The sequence below is a fragment of the Motacilla alba genome, chromosome 15, assembly GCF_015832195.1.
Source record: "Motacilla alba alba isolate MOTALB_02 chromosome 15, Motacilla_alba_V1.0_pri, whole genome shotgun sequence".
NCBI lineage: Eukaryota > Metazoa > Chordata > Aves > Passeriformes > Motacillidae > Motacilla > Motacilla alba.
The window spans coordinates 13,091,613-13,108,256 of record NC_052030.1 but is presented as its reverse complement, the minus strand read 5'-3'; the positions used below and the strand labels follow the sequence as shown (position 1 = coordinate 13,108,256).

General features: G+C 49.1%; 1 protein-coding gene across 1 annotated transcript in view; it reads left to right on the top strand.

The window, feature by feature from the left end:
- Window positions 1–16,644, top strand: part of TMEM132D (transmembrane protein 132D) — a 186,321-nt gene that overhangs the window by 102,297 nt on the left and 67,380 nt on the right. Inside the window, exon 4 of the mRNA XM_038152288.1 lies at window positions 11,751–11,934. Coding sequence (XP_038008216.1) covers window positions 11,751–11,934 — 184 coding nt within the window. The remainder of the gene's footprint in view (window positions 1–11,750; window positions 11,935–16,644) is intronic.

The window sequence follows — 16,644 nt, the reverse complement described above, 5'->3', positions numbered from 1 at the left end:
CAGGATTTGTTCCTTTGAAAATCTTAATTTAGCCCTGAACTCTTGCTTTTGGCCTTGACTGACAAATGTGGGAGCCCTGAATCATCTTGAGGATGTCAGAAATGTGCAGTGATGAGTGGGGACGTGGCTGGCACAGGGTCACTCAGCAGAGCAGTGACAGAGCCAGACATCTCCTGTGCTCCCAGCTCGATGTTTCACGTCAGCTGCAATTTTTCATGGCTGTGTGGCTGCTCCTGTTGTGTTCCTGCTTGAAAATGGACCCAGTGCCATGGTATCCCTGAATTCAGTCCAGTTCTGCCCCTGGACTTCACCTGGAGCTCCAGCAGTGCTCTGGGAGCAGTGCAAGTTCCTCTTTCTATCACCTGTGATTGCATGTTGTGAGCTAGATGAGAAGAGCAAAGGATCATCATGTTTGCAAATGGGACCTTCTGCAAGTAGGAGCACACTTCCATTTCTGATGTACCCTCCTCAGTGCTGAGGGAGGTGTCACTTTTTTGTACCTGTGGGAGAAATGTCTGCTCTGGAGCCACTCCCTGCTCCAATGCTCTTCATTGCTCTTTCTTACACAAATAGCTTCCAAGTTGTTTCTGTTTCGCCTTTTCTCCACACAATTCATCTGCCCCCTTCTCACATTCATGTAAAAACTCTGGCTCCAATCCTTGGCTGTTTCGTGGTTTAGATTATTTTGCTCCTAAGCACTGGAAAAGTCTGCACCAGTAATTCAGACGATTTTGTTGCTTCTTGTTTTACATCTCCACAAATTCTGCAGAACACAATGTTTCTTTTATGAACAAAGAGTGAGAGTTCTAAATTATTAAACACAGAAATAAGAGATAGAGACATATTTTGTCATGCTTTTCTTTTGGAATTGTCCAAGAGAAGTTTGATTCATTCGTGTTACTGCACGTTTTTACCATGAAAAAAGAGTTCTTCCTTTACCTTCCTTCAGTTTTGGAGTTACTGCTGTTCATTGTGTGGCCTAGCATGCTCTGATACAGAAAATCACCATATTGCATTTTAATTTCCCTTAGCTGTGCTCCCAGTCAGGAGCAGCCCTCCAGACAGCGAGTGAGCTCTGTGCTGAGGATCTCAGCAGTGAGAGCAGGCTCGTTTGTTCCTGGGAACGCCGTGCTGGTGGCTTCGCTGTGCTCCTCATGCAGCCAGGATGTCTGGAGCAGAAGCCAGCTCACGCTCTTAATTCTGTGATTGCAGGGTAGGGTCCATGCAGCACTGAGCGAGGGGCAGGATGATTCTCTCCACGTATAAATTTGGTGAATTTACTGAGTTGAACTGCAGATTTTGCTGCTGAATGAGAGCCCAGCCCAGCAGGCTATTGAGATTCACTGCTGTTTAGCAGAGCACTTCCACGAGTGCCTGGCTGAGGAGGCTGAGTCCCAGAGAGTGGCAGAGCTTCCGTGGCTCTGAGCAGGGTCAGCTGTGGAGCTGGGACTGGAAGGAAGGTCAGCAAGCCATGAAATGGGAGGAGAGCTCAGCCAGCAGCCTGGTTCCTCTGCCTGTGCTGCTCAGGAATGAGGGCACTCGGGGATTCTCAGGGAGTGCTCTGCATCCCTTCTCACACAGGCATCACTCCTTCCCTTCTGCTTCCAAAATTTAATCATTCTTCACCTCTGCTCTTCTCTCTAATTTTGTTGAAATTGGTCTAATATACTGGAGGGAATGACCGAGACTCAGATGGACTGATTGCATAATCCTCTCTTTATTAAGGAGCTTGGAAAAAGAAAAACAACTCCCAAAACAGCTTGTTATAGCTACCTATGCCACTGCAGAAATGATTTCTTTCCAAGCATTTTGTCCTATCTACTTTTAAACCTTGTGATATTGTGTTTTCCATTTCTTTCTGAGGCTCTTCCCCTGTCCTTTTGCTTTGAATTTGCTCCATGTTTCCTGTTGTTTCTAATTATACTCTCCTGCCTACCTGCACTAGCAATTTTCTCTCCTTGATGGATAAATCCTTGAAATATTTGTGGAAAGTGAGCACTTTCTGCTTCTTGTGCCTTTTAAGCCTCACCTACTGATTCTTTTTTAGAAAAATCACCAACCTACCTTCTGCTCTACTTGATGTTCCTTTAAGTACCGCTCGTTCAGGCCCTCTGGAAATCTGGCAGATTATTTCTTCTACGGTTTTTCTAAAATACCCTGCCCATTTCCTGCAGTCCTTGTGGCTCTTGTTTGTACCTTCTCCTGCTGTGCAATGACAGCAGAACGAAAGTCAAGCAGCTTGAGCAAAGCAAATGGAAAAGCATGCCTAAAAACCCGTTTATATTCACAGACTGTAGTGATAATTCTGGCAGGGCTGTGTTTTAATTCTTCACGTCGTTTGGCTGCCTTTAATACCCGTAACAGCTGCCCGTTGGATTTCTCCACACAGATTCCAAGAACCGTGGTAGTTAGGAGGTTTGGAGTAAGTTCCCCATCCAAATTTTCCATTTTGCTTGCTTGGAGCACATATTGTAAGCCCACGTTTTTGGTACCCAGCTCGTACCCCCTCGAGGATTTTCATTGCAGGGAAAGAAGAGCAGTGTCTATATTTGCAAAGGTTCCATGTTAGCCTTGCAAAGAAAGAGAGTTTACATTCAATGAAGTCATTAAAGACTCATAATTGGACTAAGAAACTCCAGGGCAGTAGCAGTAAAACTAAATAAGAGTGAGTATTCAAGCAGTCCGGGGTTTAGGTGTGTGCTGTGAGATGGTACTGGAGCAGAAATTGATCTTCACTTACTGCTTCTCCCCCTCACGTGAATGATTTCTGAACCTGTTGAAGCTGTTAATGATTACTAACATTACCAATTCATAATTATAACAATTAGGGTGTCTCTTCCCCTGCCTCCAGCTCAATAAAATCAATGTGTCTTTTGCAAGGGCTGCATGCGCATCTTTCCACGGGCACTTGCAAAGCTGGCCGAGTTCAGCGTGAGGTTCCCCGGGCAGGAGCAGGGCTCTGCTGAAGCTCAGCAGTGGATCTGCTGTTGAGGGATCAGTAGCTGCAGCCTAAGCTCTGGGCGTGCTGTGGAGCCCAGACTGCCCCGGCAGGCAGTGTGCTGCTCAGGGGAGGCTGAGTGACCTGATCCGGCCTCTCCCAGCCGACAGCACGGGCTCCTCGCTCCGGGTGGGTGATCGCTCCTCTTCTCGGGGCACATTCCCTGAGGATTTCATGGAGCATTTCATGCCACGGCTGTTCTTCTGTCTCCTCCACCTTTCTGGTTATTAGTCTGATCTTGTTATTATTTTTACTGAAGCAGTAATTTCCTTTTGGAAATGACAAACAAGTGCAGCCACGTTGCCCGAGTGTGTTGAGGTAAGGTGGTGAGAGCCCACCGTTCTCATCTGCCTCCTTAGATCAGGGAATATTTAAAGTCCATTTAAGTTTATCTGCAGTAATGGTTTTGTTTACAGCTGTTTGGTTGGAGGTGATTTGAGGACACAGAAGCTTGGAAGGAATAGTTCTGGAGGAGGGAGCTGTCACCAGCCATTCCATGTTCCAGAAGCTCAGTGTTTCACAGAGAGCACTTGCAGGAGGAGCTGCCCTGGCCATTATCCCTCGCACGTCTGGGGTGGGCTGGGCTCTTGGAATTCTGACTTCAGCTCCAGCCAGGGTGGCTGCTCTGGCTGCCTCACCATTAGAATAATCAGCTTCTGCAGAAGTCTTTCAGGGAATAGGCGTTTAAAACCCCTTGGTGCTTTTAGAGTGGAGCTGGGTGAGCTCATGGAGAGATGTACGGTGTGGTGGCTGCCCTGGCAGGGTTAGCCCAGCTCAGGGTGCAGCTCTGCTCTCTGCTGCAGTGTGGTGGCTGCCCTGGCAGGGTTAGCCCAGCTCAGGGTGCAGCTCTGCTCTCTGCTGCAGTGTGGTGGCTGCCCTGGCAGGGTTAGCCCAGCTCAGGGTGCAGCTCTGCTCTCTGCTGCAGTGTGGTGGTTGCCCTGGCAGGGTTAGCCCAGCTCAGGGTGCAGCTCTGCTCTCTGACAGGGGGGATCTGCCTGCCACAGGGGTCTCTGCCCTTGGTGTTTGCTGCTGCTGCTCCTGCACCGCTGGCAGCAGTGACACGGGGCTGCTGCTGCTGCTGGGGGACACAGAGCCACCCAAGGGTGGGACTGGGAGCCCCCAGGGACACAGATCCCAGCAGGGACACCAGGACACAAATCAGTGCTGCTGATCCTGCCCTGCTCCCTGCCCTGGGGGGTTTGCTGTCTCTGGGCACCTCCCACTGGGTAATTCCCTGAGCATAACCGCAATCACAGCCTGCCACTGCTGTTATTGCTATTATTTTGTATTTTTATTGATTGTATTCTTTCCATCGCTCCTGAGAGCGTAGCCAAGGATTGCCAGACTCTGGTGTCCCCTTGCCCCTGGCCAGCCCCGAGCTCAGGTGCTGCACAGCCTCGGGCCCCAAGGGGGGCAGCAGGTGCTCCAGCAAACCCCACAAGGGTTGACTCCAACAGTTCTGCTGATAAGAGCATGGCTTCTGAGAGCTTCTGAACTCGCACAATTTTTAATGTCACAAGGACATCAAAAGCTGTGATTTGGTTTGACAGCACCTAGGACTCAGCTGCAGACCTGTCCCATCTTGCTGTCTGTCTGATTTCCTCATGGCTGTCACATCATCCCGAGGTGTGTGGAGGGGAAACATCTGCTCCAGTAAAAACGTACCACAGCTGGAGCGGGGACAGGGTCCTGTCCTGATTGCTACAGACAGAAGCAGTTACTGAGAAATAATCTATCCTGAGAAAGGTGCTAGACCAGGTGGCTTTCAAAGGTCTCTCCTAACCAGGAGTGCCCTGTAATTCTGTGATTTAAAATATATTTCAGCCTAAAGCTCTTCCAGAAAGCTGGGTTTGGAGGGAGACAAGGTGTATCTTCTCTCTTTAGTTTATTTTTCATATTGCTAAAAATAAGAAACAAACCGGATTCTGGAAGCTTCTGTTTTAATATTAAGAAAGGTGGAAAGTATTTCCTTTTTCAATTCTAGACTTGGCAAACATTGAACAATTGTGCAAAGAAAACTCTTTCTAAAAATTTTTATTTTAATTGAAGAGGACTTTGCAGTTCTGGAAGATGTATGAGTTCAGCAGAAATACTTGCTGAACAGTTCACAGCAGAGGAAATTCCTGTAGCTGAGGGTACTAATCTCATATATTGGATGTGCCTTGGCAGGTGTCTCCAAATAAGTCACTAATTTTGAAATATATCGAGAGCTTGAGTCTTGTGGAATGTAATGCTGCTTTTAGATATAATTGCATTTGTGGAACCAGTGTGGACACTAATAAGCAAGGCATCAAAAAACGCGTTACAGATCTCACCGTGGAGACGTGGCTGGAGCTAAATGCCGAGATCCCAAATCTGCCACTCTGGATCTAATGCCACAATTAAATTTTTTAGAAATTAGAAGGGCGCATAATTTCAAAACCATTCTGAATTCCAAAGTCTAACCCCACATATATTAATGCTCAAGTGTAAATTTGCTGGTCCCGTGTGAGAGGGGTTTTTGGGTGGGTAAATATTTGTAGGATGAGGAGTGAATTGTGCTGCAGGGTCGTGTGCTTGATCTCAAGTTTGGTGTGCTGGGATTACTCACCAGTAAATATTTGCAGTGCTGGCTCTGGAGGATTTGAGCGTGCAGATCCTGGCTCTCCTTGCCTCAGAGCAGTGCAGGGTTTGTGCCACTCCTGCCATTCAGAAAAAGGTTTCTTTCATTTGCAGGAGACCGCGAGGGTGTTAACAGGCTGCCAAACTGTAATGTGGCTGAAACATCTAAAGCTCTTTTTAGGAGTGCTGGGAGTGTTATTGATCCAGAGGCTCAGCTCTGGGGGCATGGTGTGAGTCCCCACAGCTCCCTGCCTCGTCTGCTCAGCTGTCCTTGACTGAAGCCTTTAGCCCTGGTTTTGCTGCCCGTGAAATGGCAGCTGTGGTTCATTTTCCAGGTTTTCCCCCTTGTTAAGCCAACCCTCACCACATTCCCTGGGTGTCTTGCACAGTGTGGTCTGAGCCTGGTTCCTGCAGACACGTCAATGAATTGTGAGCACTTGTGGCTCTGTGCTTTCCTCTTGTGCAGTTTTACCACACTTACCAGTGAGTTAGCCACATTTATTGTTATTTTTGTGCCGAGGACAGTAAAGCAGCAGGTGGAGAAAGCTGGATTGAGTGTATTTGCAGGGTTTTATTGGACTTTGCACTGTCAGTAAAACCGCTTTGTAGCCTTCAGCTGTGCCTCCTCACAGGAGCTGGGGCTGTGCTGCCCGTGCCCCGTGCTGGGGCTGCTGCAGAGGCCCCTGATGTCCCTGCTGCTGGGGATCGTGCACTGAGTGATTGTCAGATGGCATGGAGCAAAGTCAGCGTGATTTACCCTTCCTTGGCACCGTGTGGGACATGATCCCTGCCTTGGCCACGCCAGGGGATGCTCAGAGCCCTGGTTCTGAACTGAACTGCTGACTCGGTGGGTAATTTTGTTTTAAATTGATATTATATTAAAAGGTTTGCTAATTTTTGCTCACTTTTAAATTGAGTTATTTGGGAAAAGTGCTATCAACACCTGGAAAATCATATAGTGAATAATTTATTTGACAATAGCAAAAAAATAAAAGTCGAATAAATAATTCAGCAAATATTTCTCAACCAACACTCCTGATGTCAAGCTCCAGAGAGATGGATCAATTTTTAAAAATAACTCTATTACATGATTAGCAGACTCATTTCCTGGTGATTTTTCTTGCTAGTTGGTTCACTTCATATGGTGATTCCCACAGAAAAATGACTTTTCAGTCTACCTATCCTGAATTTTTAATAGTAAGATGACACTGAATAAAGTTAAATTTTAATGTAGTGCTGTATGTATCACCTTCTCTTGATACATCAGTGGTGGGTGATGATCTTTGCTGTAGCACAGTGCTCCAGGTTCTACAGATACTGGGTTTCAGAATGCCCTTTCTGACCTTGGGATGGGCCGAGCCCCAAGTCTCACTTTCTTGTCTAAAATGTTTTAGTTTTTCTGATTTGTGTGATGTGCAGAGGGTGAGCTGTCAGTGTGCTGGCAGCGCGTGGGGCAGTTTTGCACCATGCTGTTGGGTTTGGTTAATGAAGCTCCAGCCTTTTGGGTGAACTCAGACACGTTCTTTGTGGCTGCCAGGGAGGGCTGGCAATCCTGCTGGCCTTGCCAGGCAGATCGCAGCCCTGCTGGGTGTGGGGGATCAGAGCCCTCATTCTGGAGCTGAGCCAGCCCCTCCGTGCGGGCAGGCACCGCCAGCCTTGGTGAAACTCCTGCTTCATGGCAGCTCTTGCAGCGTTTGAATGTTTTACCTTAAGTACCAGTTGGAGGAACAAAACAGTCCACGGAAAAGCTGCAATTGTTATTGCAGGTAGAAAAGCTTTCTCCAAAAACAAGCTGAAAAATATTCATGATTGCACTCTAGCTTGGGAAGCAGAGGGAAAAGTCAATTGGGTTGGATTCATTACAATAAGAAATGTCTCTCTGCCTGGGAGAGTACTGTGGGGCTTTTACCGTGTGGCACGTGGGAGAGGGACAAGGACATGAGCCACAGAAGCTCCCCCAGCCTGCCCAGGCCCAGGGGGGGCCTTTCCCAGCCCTGGGCTCCCAGGCTGTGCCCAACATCCCAGCTGTGCCATGGCAGAGAGCAGTGTGATCCCAGCTGTGCCATGGCAGAGAGCAGTGTGTGCCCAGCTGTGCCATGGCAGAGAGCAGTGTGTGCTGTGCCCAGCTGTGCCATGGCAGAGAGCAGTGTGTGCTGTGATCCCAGCTGTGCCACGGCAGCAGAGCAGTGTGATCCCAGCTGTGCCATGGCAGCAGAGCAGTGTGTGCTGTGCCCAGCTGTGCCATGGCAGAGAGCAGTGTGTGCTGTGCCCAGCTGTGCCATGGCAGCAGAGCAGTGTGTGCTGTGCCCAGCTGTGCCATGGCAGAGAGCAGTGTGTGCTGTGCCCAGCTGTGCCATGGCAGCAGAGCAGTGTGTGCTGTGCCCAGCTGTGCCACGGCAGAGAGCAGTGTGTGCTGTGCCCAGCTGTGCCATGGCAGAGAGCAGTGTGTGCTGTGCCCAGCTGTGCCATGGCAGCAGAGCAGTGTGTGCTGTGCCCAGCTGTGCCATGGCAGAGAGCAGTGTGTGCTGTGCCCAGCTGTGCCATGGCAGAGAGCAGTGTGATCCCAGCTGTGCCATGGCAGCAGAGCAGTGTGTGCTGTGCCCAGCTGTGCCACGGCAGCAGAGCACTGTGATCCCCGTGTGTTTCAGAGCACACCTGCCCAGACACCCAAGGGCAGCAGGTCTGGATGCAGTCTCAGAACTGACACACAAGGAAACACTAGGAAAGAGCTGAAATGTGCTCGTGACCTTTCCACCATCACAGCTGGGGCAGGGGGGTTGAAATCCCCACCACCTGAGCTGGGGCAGTTTCAGCAGAGCCCTGGGAGCTGAGGATCAGCAAGGAGAACCCAGCTGGATCAGCCCCCAGACACACAGAGGGCTTCTCCTGAAGGAGTCAGGGATTTGTCTTCACAAACAAATCTGGGTCTGCTGGTAGATAAAACTGGCTCTGATCGAGGCAAGGAACAGGGGAAGGATTCCACTGATGGATGGAAGGAATGAGAGAGGTTTGTCTTCACAAACCAGCTGTGGGTCTGCTGAGAGGTGAAGCCAGATACACAGAGATGAGGAACAAGGGGAGGAACCATGCATTCCATAGGAATTCCTGACTGACACGAGGAGAAGAAAAGGGGGTTGTGCATGAGAAGGGGTCCTAGGCGTTTTGGGAAGTCTGTACCTCTCAAGCACCTCAGCCCGTGGGGAAAGAGAGAGGGAACTGTGGCTGGGATAAAATTGGGATAAAAAGGAGGCTCCGTCCACCACAATCTTGAGAGACACGTGGGAAATGCCCCGAGGCCTCTCCCTTTACTCAGATACGGTTACAGCACTCCTCGGACTCCTTTGGGGACACAAGCCCCGGGTGTGTGGGTTCCTGTTCCTGGCACTCCCCCGTCGTGCCCTGCGGGACCCCACAGCTCCCCTTGCTCACCCCCTGCACGTCACCACGAGGGGCTGTCAGACATGGCAGCAGAAGGGGGTTATTGCATCACAAGTGGCTGTTTATTCAGCAGAGATGTGATCTCTGTCTCCCCAGCAAATGTGGAGAGGAATGCAAATGTCCCTCCTGCCACAACAGTTTGACTCAGATGTAGAGGCTTCTTAAAGCAAACAAAAAACCCTCACAAATAAAAGGATTCTCTCTCCTGAGACCAGAGTTGTGGATATTTTTTAAGAATTCAGCAAAGACTAGACAGACAATCTTTTCTTGGTGAAAATAAACTAAAAGATTATCAGGATTCTCTGCTGGCTACTTTAAATATGGATGGGATATATATATAAAAAAATATGTTCCTTCTGGTACAGGAGATTTTTCACTCAGCGATTTCTTTTCTCTTAATATCTCCTAGTTCTCTCCTCCTTTTTTTTTTCCCCACCCAAAATCTGTTTAGGTGTGAAGACAGTTTGTTACTGGGCTGCATGTTCCCAGGAGCACTGCAAAAATATGGAGAAAATCCACTTTATTTAAAGACTTTGGCACTGCTGGGGATCTGCTGCTCCAGGGGAGTGTAATTCAATGCCCGTGTGCTCTAGGGGAGCTCCAGGGCTGGGAGAGGAGGGAAGGAGGTACCAAAAAGCAAATACTCTGCAGGAAGGGCTGATTCTCTAGCGATCCTTTGATTTCCTTTCCACCTCCTCATTCTTGGTTAGGACACAAGTCCTGTTCAGTGATGGAATCAGGAGTAATGGCTTAGAATTCCAGAAGAGAGGAGCAGAGAAGGTTTGTAAAATCCCTTTAGTGAAATTGTTTACATTCTGCAGAAAATACCATAGGAAAAGGGTTCTTTTTTCATTTTAAACAGAATCTGTATCAGAAATGAAATGTTTTTTAAAAATACAGAGCTTTGTTCCAGTGTGGCAGTGCTGTGGCTTTTCAGGTGTTTATCCTGCATCTGCTGTGGGTTGGTGGTGTTTCCTCCCACACAGGGAAGGAAACTTGGGGCGTTTGTCTGAATGACAACATAGCACGTGACTTGCTTTTACCCAAAAAATTACCTTCTGTCTGAAATGTCACCTTTTTTCCACTTTGTGCTGCATAAATCATCTCATCCCCTCTTTTTATGAGAAAGTAATTTTCGGTTTAATTTTCTCTCCCGTGTAATGGTTTTCAGAAACCCCTTCAGGCCTCCTGGGGTCAGCTGTGCTGCTGCCACCCTTCTCTCTGCTGGGATGTTTCCCAGCTATCCCTGGAAACATTCCTCCTTTTCCTGAGCTCTGCTGTTCCCCCCTTGCCCTGGCCCGTGCAGCATTTCAGGCCACAGACTCTTCGGTGCCCTGCAGGAGATGTGCTGGCCACGTCTGTGGGGGTGGAGGAGAATGAAATTACCTTTCCTCTCCTCTGCTCTGCTGCAGGCTTTGTTCACTTTGTCACACATCCTGGCTTGCATGTTCATGGTTTAGGCTGCTCCTGTCCCTTGCAGCCTGCTGGAGCCAGGGATGGAGCTTGGTACCTTTTCTGATGAGAAGGTGCCAGGGAAGCTTTGGGGAGGTGCAGAAGGGGGCTGGTGGATTTTTTTATAAAATATTTTGCCTGTATCAGTGCTGTACCAGTCTGCCTCTCCTTGAGGATTATCCCACAGAAAGAAACTCTGCTCTTTCCTTTCCCCTCCACACAAGCACGGAAGCTGCTTCAGCATTCAGTGCTTCAGGAGAAGAGCATTCTCAGTGTCCCCTGGATTTGCGCCCTGCTGAGAAATTCCACATTCCTCTGCAGCTTTACAGGAAATTGAGTATTTTGTTCTCTCTCTTGATGCCACTGGCCTAAGGAGCTCACCTTAATGCACTCTTCACTACCTTTCCATGCAGTAGCTGGTTTTATAACAAACTTTACAGGAATTTCATCAATTCCCTTTCCAGTCTTCCCTCGTTGCATTTCTGCTGTATGGAATCCTCTGAGACAAACACGGACCCCAAGGAAGGACAGCTCACAAAGCCCCAGTGCCCCCACAGTGTCACACCCAGTAAGGCTTTGCTCTTCTCTGGGGCTCTTCACTCCAGGATCCCGGCAGCACTGGCTGATATTAAACAAGCCAGTTTTGTAACTGTCTCAACAAGCTCGGTTATCTGTAATTCCTGGTTTAGCAAAGGACGAAAGGAGCTTCCCACTGACACTCACAGCAAGGCAGCAGCACAGCCAAAAATTAATTCTGGGTTTTGCAGTCCTCTGCTCCCTGCTGCCCTTGTTCATGGACCCCATCCCGAGCTTTGACCTTTCTTCCATGGCTGTCTTTTTAATAAACAGAAAATACTTTTGATGCAGTGGTTTCCCTTCCAAGGAGTGATTCCCTCACTTGCTGCTCACGTGCTGCTTTACCAGGGAGGCAATGCAATGTGCATTACAGGGGGGCTGGGAGGCACTTTAGGCTGTGCTTTCAGCCTCTGGTTTGCCTTTGATCTGGTTGTGTTTCTCCCCCTGTGAAATGGAGCAGTGCTCAGTGATCCAGTCACAAAGTGTTAGCGAACCACTTGAATTGGTGGGAAATAACCTGAAATCTTAAGACAAGTACAAATTATTAATTTATTGTTAAATCCATCATCCCACCAAATCCTCTCTTTGAAGGAGCCTTAATCCAAGGTTTTATTACTATAAAAGCAATTATATTGCTGGCTTATCAGTGATGTGAATGAACATTTCATTCCTTTCTCTGCTGCAGTGCGGAGGGTCCCTCCTCTGAAATCATGCAGATTGATTTTGAAATTGAAGAGCTGACTGACCTCCCTGAGACCCAGCTCATCACCTGGCAGGTGGAGTATCCTGGAGACACCACGTCAGATCTGGGAATCTCCAAGATCTACGTAAGCCAGAAGGACCTGGTAGGAGTGCTCCCTTTGGCCATGGTAAGGAATCGTTTGGCATTCTGCAGGGCTCGAGCGCTCCCGTGTCTGTCAGCTGCACAGCGTGGCTGAGAGGGGAGGGACAGAGGGAACACCTCGAGAGTCTGATCCTGCCTTGGCAGGCCAGCTCCTGCTCGTGCCTGCTGCGGTGATTTGTGGGGCAGAAGCTGGGCTGATGGCATTTCCCCTGCTCAGAACTGCTGTGGGTGCAGCACCAGGTGTGCTCGGGCACTTGCTCCATGGTGGTGCATCTCTGACCTGAGTCAGGAGCTCCTGAGGGACAGGATTTCCACAGTCTGAGTTCTGACTCCAGGTCCATTTGAGAGTGAGAAAAGAAATGAAAGGAATGGCGTGAGCTCTGATTAATCTGAATTAGCTGGGGAGCACAAAGTGCAGTGTGTAGCCAGCTGTCTGTTCTGCAGAAATGCATTCCAGCAGGTGCCCCACGGTCACAGTGAAAACTGCAGCACCTGAAAATGGCCTGATCCCTTAGCCTTGTTTTTGCCTTAAAAAGGCCTGTTAGATACCCAGATTTCAAGTACAATCAGAAATGTGTGCATTTCCTCTCCTGCCCCTTTCATAGTTCTGTGTTGTTGGGGATGAAGCACGCTTGTGTAAGGTCTGGCTGTGCCTCATTTCTCTTCTTAGGCAATCTGTTAGAAAATATTGACACATTATTATTTAGTGCTGAAAGAAAAACAAAAATCAATCTCAAAGCATTTAAAAAAATGTAACCTGGATGTTTGCCTGGTGACAGCAAGTTAATTATGCCATTACTGAAGACTGAGGGTGTTCTCTGCACGTTCAGACTCCCAGAACTGCCTGCTCTTGTTATTTATATTTACCAACTTCTGAGCTGCTCAGATGCTGTGACTCTTTATTTAACCAAACCCACGCCAGCCCCTGCTGGCTCGTGCCTTCATTGCCCGGGTGTCTCTGGGCCTGGGGCTGGCTCACAAAGGGAGTGTGTGACCCCTTTGCACGGCTGCTTCCTCCTGCTGAGCTCTGCGTGGCCTCTGCCGCTGGGGTGGGAAGGGAAGAGGCTTTCAGAGATCCCCAGAGTGTTCTGGGCCGGGGCATCGAGCCCAGCTCTGCTGTCAGCGGGGCCCTGAGAGCCGGCACACGAGTTCTGCTTGAGGGTTAAGGCTGTGCAAGGATCAGACTGACGTGATGGGAGATGTTGGGGTTTCTGTTCTCTCCGTGCATAATTGAAAAGATAAAAGGTTTCCTCCCCGGTGGTTCCAGCGGTGGCAGGAAACCAGAGTTCTCCTCAGGTGTGCCCACCAGCTGTGATTGCTTTATTATCAAGTGATATAGTGGCAAAATATAGCTCCTGAGAGCTGAACTAGCTTCTGCTGGCAGCTGCCACAAATCAGCTCACTCTCCTGATTTCCATGAAAGATGAAGAGAAGCCCATTTTGCAGCAGCACAGCCCTGTGTGCTCAAAGGTCACAGGCAGCCTGTGAGGGTGTCAGGAGGTGGCATTTGCAAGGCAGCAGCTGTGGGAGGGTGGGGAGGGGAGAAGGCAGAGACGAGTGGCAGCAGTCCCTGGATCCCTGACAGGCTGGGAGTAGTGTAACCTTCCCTGCCAGGGAGGGAGCTCCAGGCTATTCCCAACGCCCGGATCTTTGTCATGCTTCACTTTGTGCTGAGGCAATGACGATTCACGTGCAGCCCTTTTGGAGTCCAGCTTTGATTAGTTTGATACTCAGTTTTCCCTGTGGTGCTTGCAAAGCCGGCTTGGCATTTGCAAATTAAAGGAAAATTAGAAAAAAAATTCTCCTCTTCCATTTAGAAAGAAGCACAATGAAAGTAAGTGTTATGTTATTTCTCTGGTTTTGGAGACAGGAATAATTTGAGTTGGTTTTTAATGGTCTTTATAGCAGAACATGTAATTTCATGTATGTCATTGTTTCAACCTGCTCCTGATGTTCTTTTTAAAACTTTAATGAATATGTTGACAGGAAGTAAACTGTTCTACTTACCATCAGCATGAGAAGCTGTATAAGCAGACCAGGTAAATAAATAAAATCAGTTGTGGCAGTAAAGAGGCTATTTATTATAAAGGAAACCTTATTTGTACTACAATTATTTCTAATAATTACAGGGATCAGCTGCCATGGCAGCAGCTGGCTCTGATGGATTTTATAAATACCCAGGGTATTAATGCCCTTATAAATACACGGACCTGACACGTGTCGTTGTTAAATAGTGCTGGCCATGTTCTGCTGGAGACTGGCTGTGCAGCTCAGGCTGAGCCACCAGAATTCCCAGGGGGCTGCTGCAGCCTCCTGTCCCCATCCTCCTCTGAGCTGCCAGTCAGGGTGCTTTGGGGTGAAATCTGAGCTTTTCTGAAAGGTGAGTCTCCCCCTTGGGAGGGATGTAGAGAAACAGGTTGATTTTGGGGGGATCTGCTGTGGCTGGGAGCAGCCCCAGTTCTGCCTGGCAGCTGAGCAGCCAGGATCGCATCAGCCAAACCCTCTGTCCTGCTCCAATCCAGTGAGGGAATATTCCTAAAGACTTCCACTGACAGCTTTATGAAAAAGAAAGACATGTCTAGAGAGTAGATAAAAGCTTTTACCTTCCTAATTCATAGCTTTTAAATTGCAATTACAGTATTCGGCAAGTTTTCAAATATTTAAATAAAATGTTACCCAGTGCTGAAAAGGAGCCTTTTTAAATCAAAATGATTAGTGAATCACAGATGAAATCTACTCCTAAGAAAGGGAGAAACCGTTGGATCACTGTGATATTGCCAGCAACCATTTTATTTTCAGAAATATATCCTATTGCTTCCTGAAATTAGACAGGTCAAGGACTTCAAATTTCACACCGTGAAACAGACTTGCCATTCTTCCAGTAACGTCTCAGCACCCTCCACTTCTGGTTTGGAGTCACCTTTCTTGGAAATAGCCATCCCAGACGATGCCAGAATACCAGATAATGTCTCTTGCCATTGTTGTCCAAGTGTTTATGTCCTGGAAGTGTTTTGTCCTGTGTCTCAGAAGATGCGTGCCAGGGTTTGTTCTGTTTGCTGGGGTTCTGTAGAGTTGGTCAGGCCTTGTTCTCTGCAATGGCACAGACTTGTCCTGTGACTCACTTACATCCAGGTCTTTCTGCTGCTCTGTTGTCCAGACTGGAGACCTCTTCCCTGATGGCTGAAATTCTGACTCTCAGTCCCCATGATGAAACTTCTCACTGTGACAGCATTTCATTCATTTCTTTTTTCTGAATCCTTGGGTTTATCTCTTGCTTCTGTTTAATAGTTCAAACTTCTGTATCGACAATGCCTTCCCAACTGATACTGTCTGCAGATTTGAGCAGTAGTCTGTTCCAGGGTCATTACTGACAGCAGTAAACCCTCAGATTTTCCCTGGGCTGTTTCTGGGCTGTCGTTTCAGTCTAGTTCTGCAATATTTCTGTGGCAGTCCAGAGGAACAGATTGTCTCACTGGCTGTGGCTCTCCCAGCTTTGCCTGGATCCAGAAACCTCCTTTATGGATCGGCTCTCGTGCTCAGGCAGCTTCCACTGCAAGGACTTTGTATTGCAGAGCTTGTTAATCAATCTTTGTGCAGCGTGGGAGTCAGATCAGATCCTGTTTCACATGCTGGTGACTGCAGCCAGCCCGTGCAGCTGATGGGAGAAAGTGTTTCATGACCATGGGAGGATCTGTGGTGCTTCAGGAATTAATCGAATCACAGGGTTCTGAAGCTACGAGACATTTTTCCTGTATGGAGATGTTCAATATTCAGGCTTTTTCAGAGCTTGTGGCCTTGGCACGTCTCTGTACCCCAGTGATGGACGGGGCCCTGGGCAGTGGCACTTCTGGAGTCTGTGTTCAGGAGGTGAGCATCCTTGCAATGGGGCTGGTTTCAGGGCTCATTCCAGCTGGAGCTGTCTGCAAATACAGCTTGGTTTGGGTTCAGCTCCCTGCTCCTGCTGCTGTTCCCCAGACCCTGGCTGGCTGCTGCTGTGCCCCTGCTGGCAGGGCCAGCTGCGTGGCCACCAGCCTGGCTTTGGGCTGCCGTGCAGAGGAGGGAATGAGAGCAATGCAGGCCCTTGGCAGAGAGCAAATGCCACCTTCTGTGGGGTTTCCTTGCAGATTAATGATGACCCTGGGGGGAGCAGCTGTGGGGTTCCAGCTGTGGGGTTCCAGGTGTGTGTTCCAGCCGTGGGTCCCAGCTGTGGGTCCCAGCTGTGTGTTCCAGCTGTGGGTTCCAGGTGTGTGTTCCAGGTGTGTGTTCCAGCTGTGGGGTTCCAGCTGTGTGTTCCAGCTGTGGGTCCCAGCTGTGTGTTCCAGGTGTGTGTTCCAGCTGTGGGGTTCCAGGTGTGGGTCCCAGCTGTGTGTTCCAGGTGTGGGGTTCCAGGTGTGTGTTCCAGCTGTGTGTTCCAGCTGTGTGTTCCAGCTCAGCCCCCTGGGGCCGGGCAGCCCCAGCTCGGTGGCTCTCGGGGCGCTGCCTGCCCAGCCCGGGCCAGCCCAGCTTGGTGGCCCTGGCGTGGCTCCGGAGCAGCGCTGTCCTGGGCTGGGGCTCTGCTCTCCCTTGGCTTCCCAGCTCTTAGCTGGCGTGCTTGTGAAAAGATTCTTCCCTTTTGGCACAATGAAGGGGAGGCTGCCTTAATTGGCTCCCTTCAGGTCAGTGATTTGAGTGAGGCATTGCTGAGGGAGAAGCAGAGCGCTTCTCCCTGCTGCAACATCATCACCTCTGTGGTGCT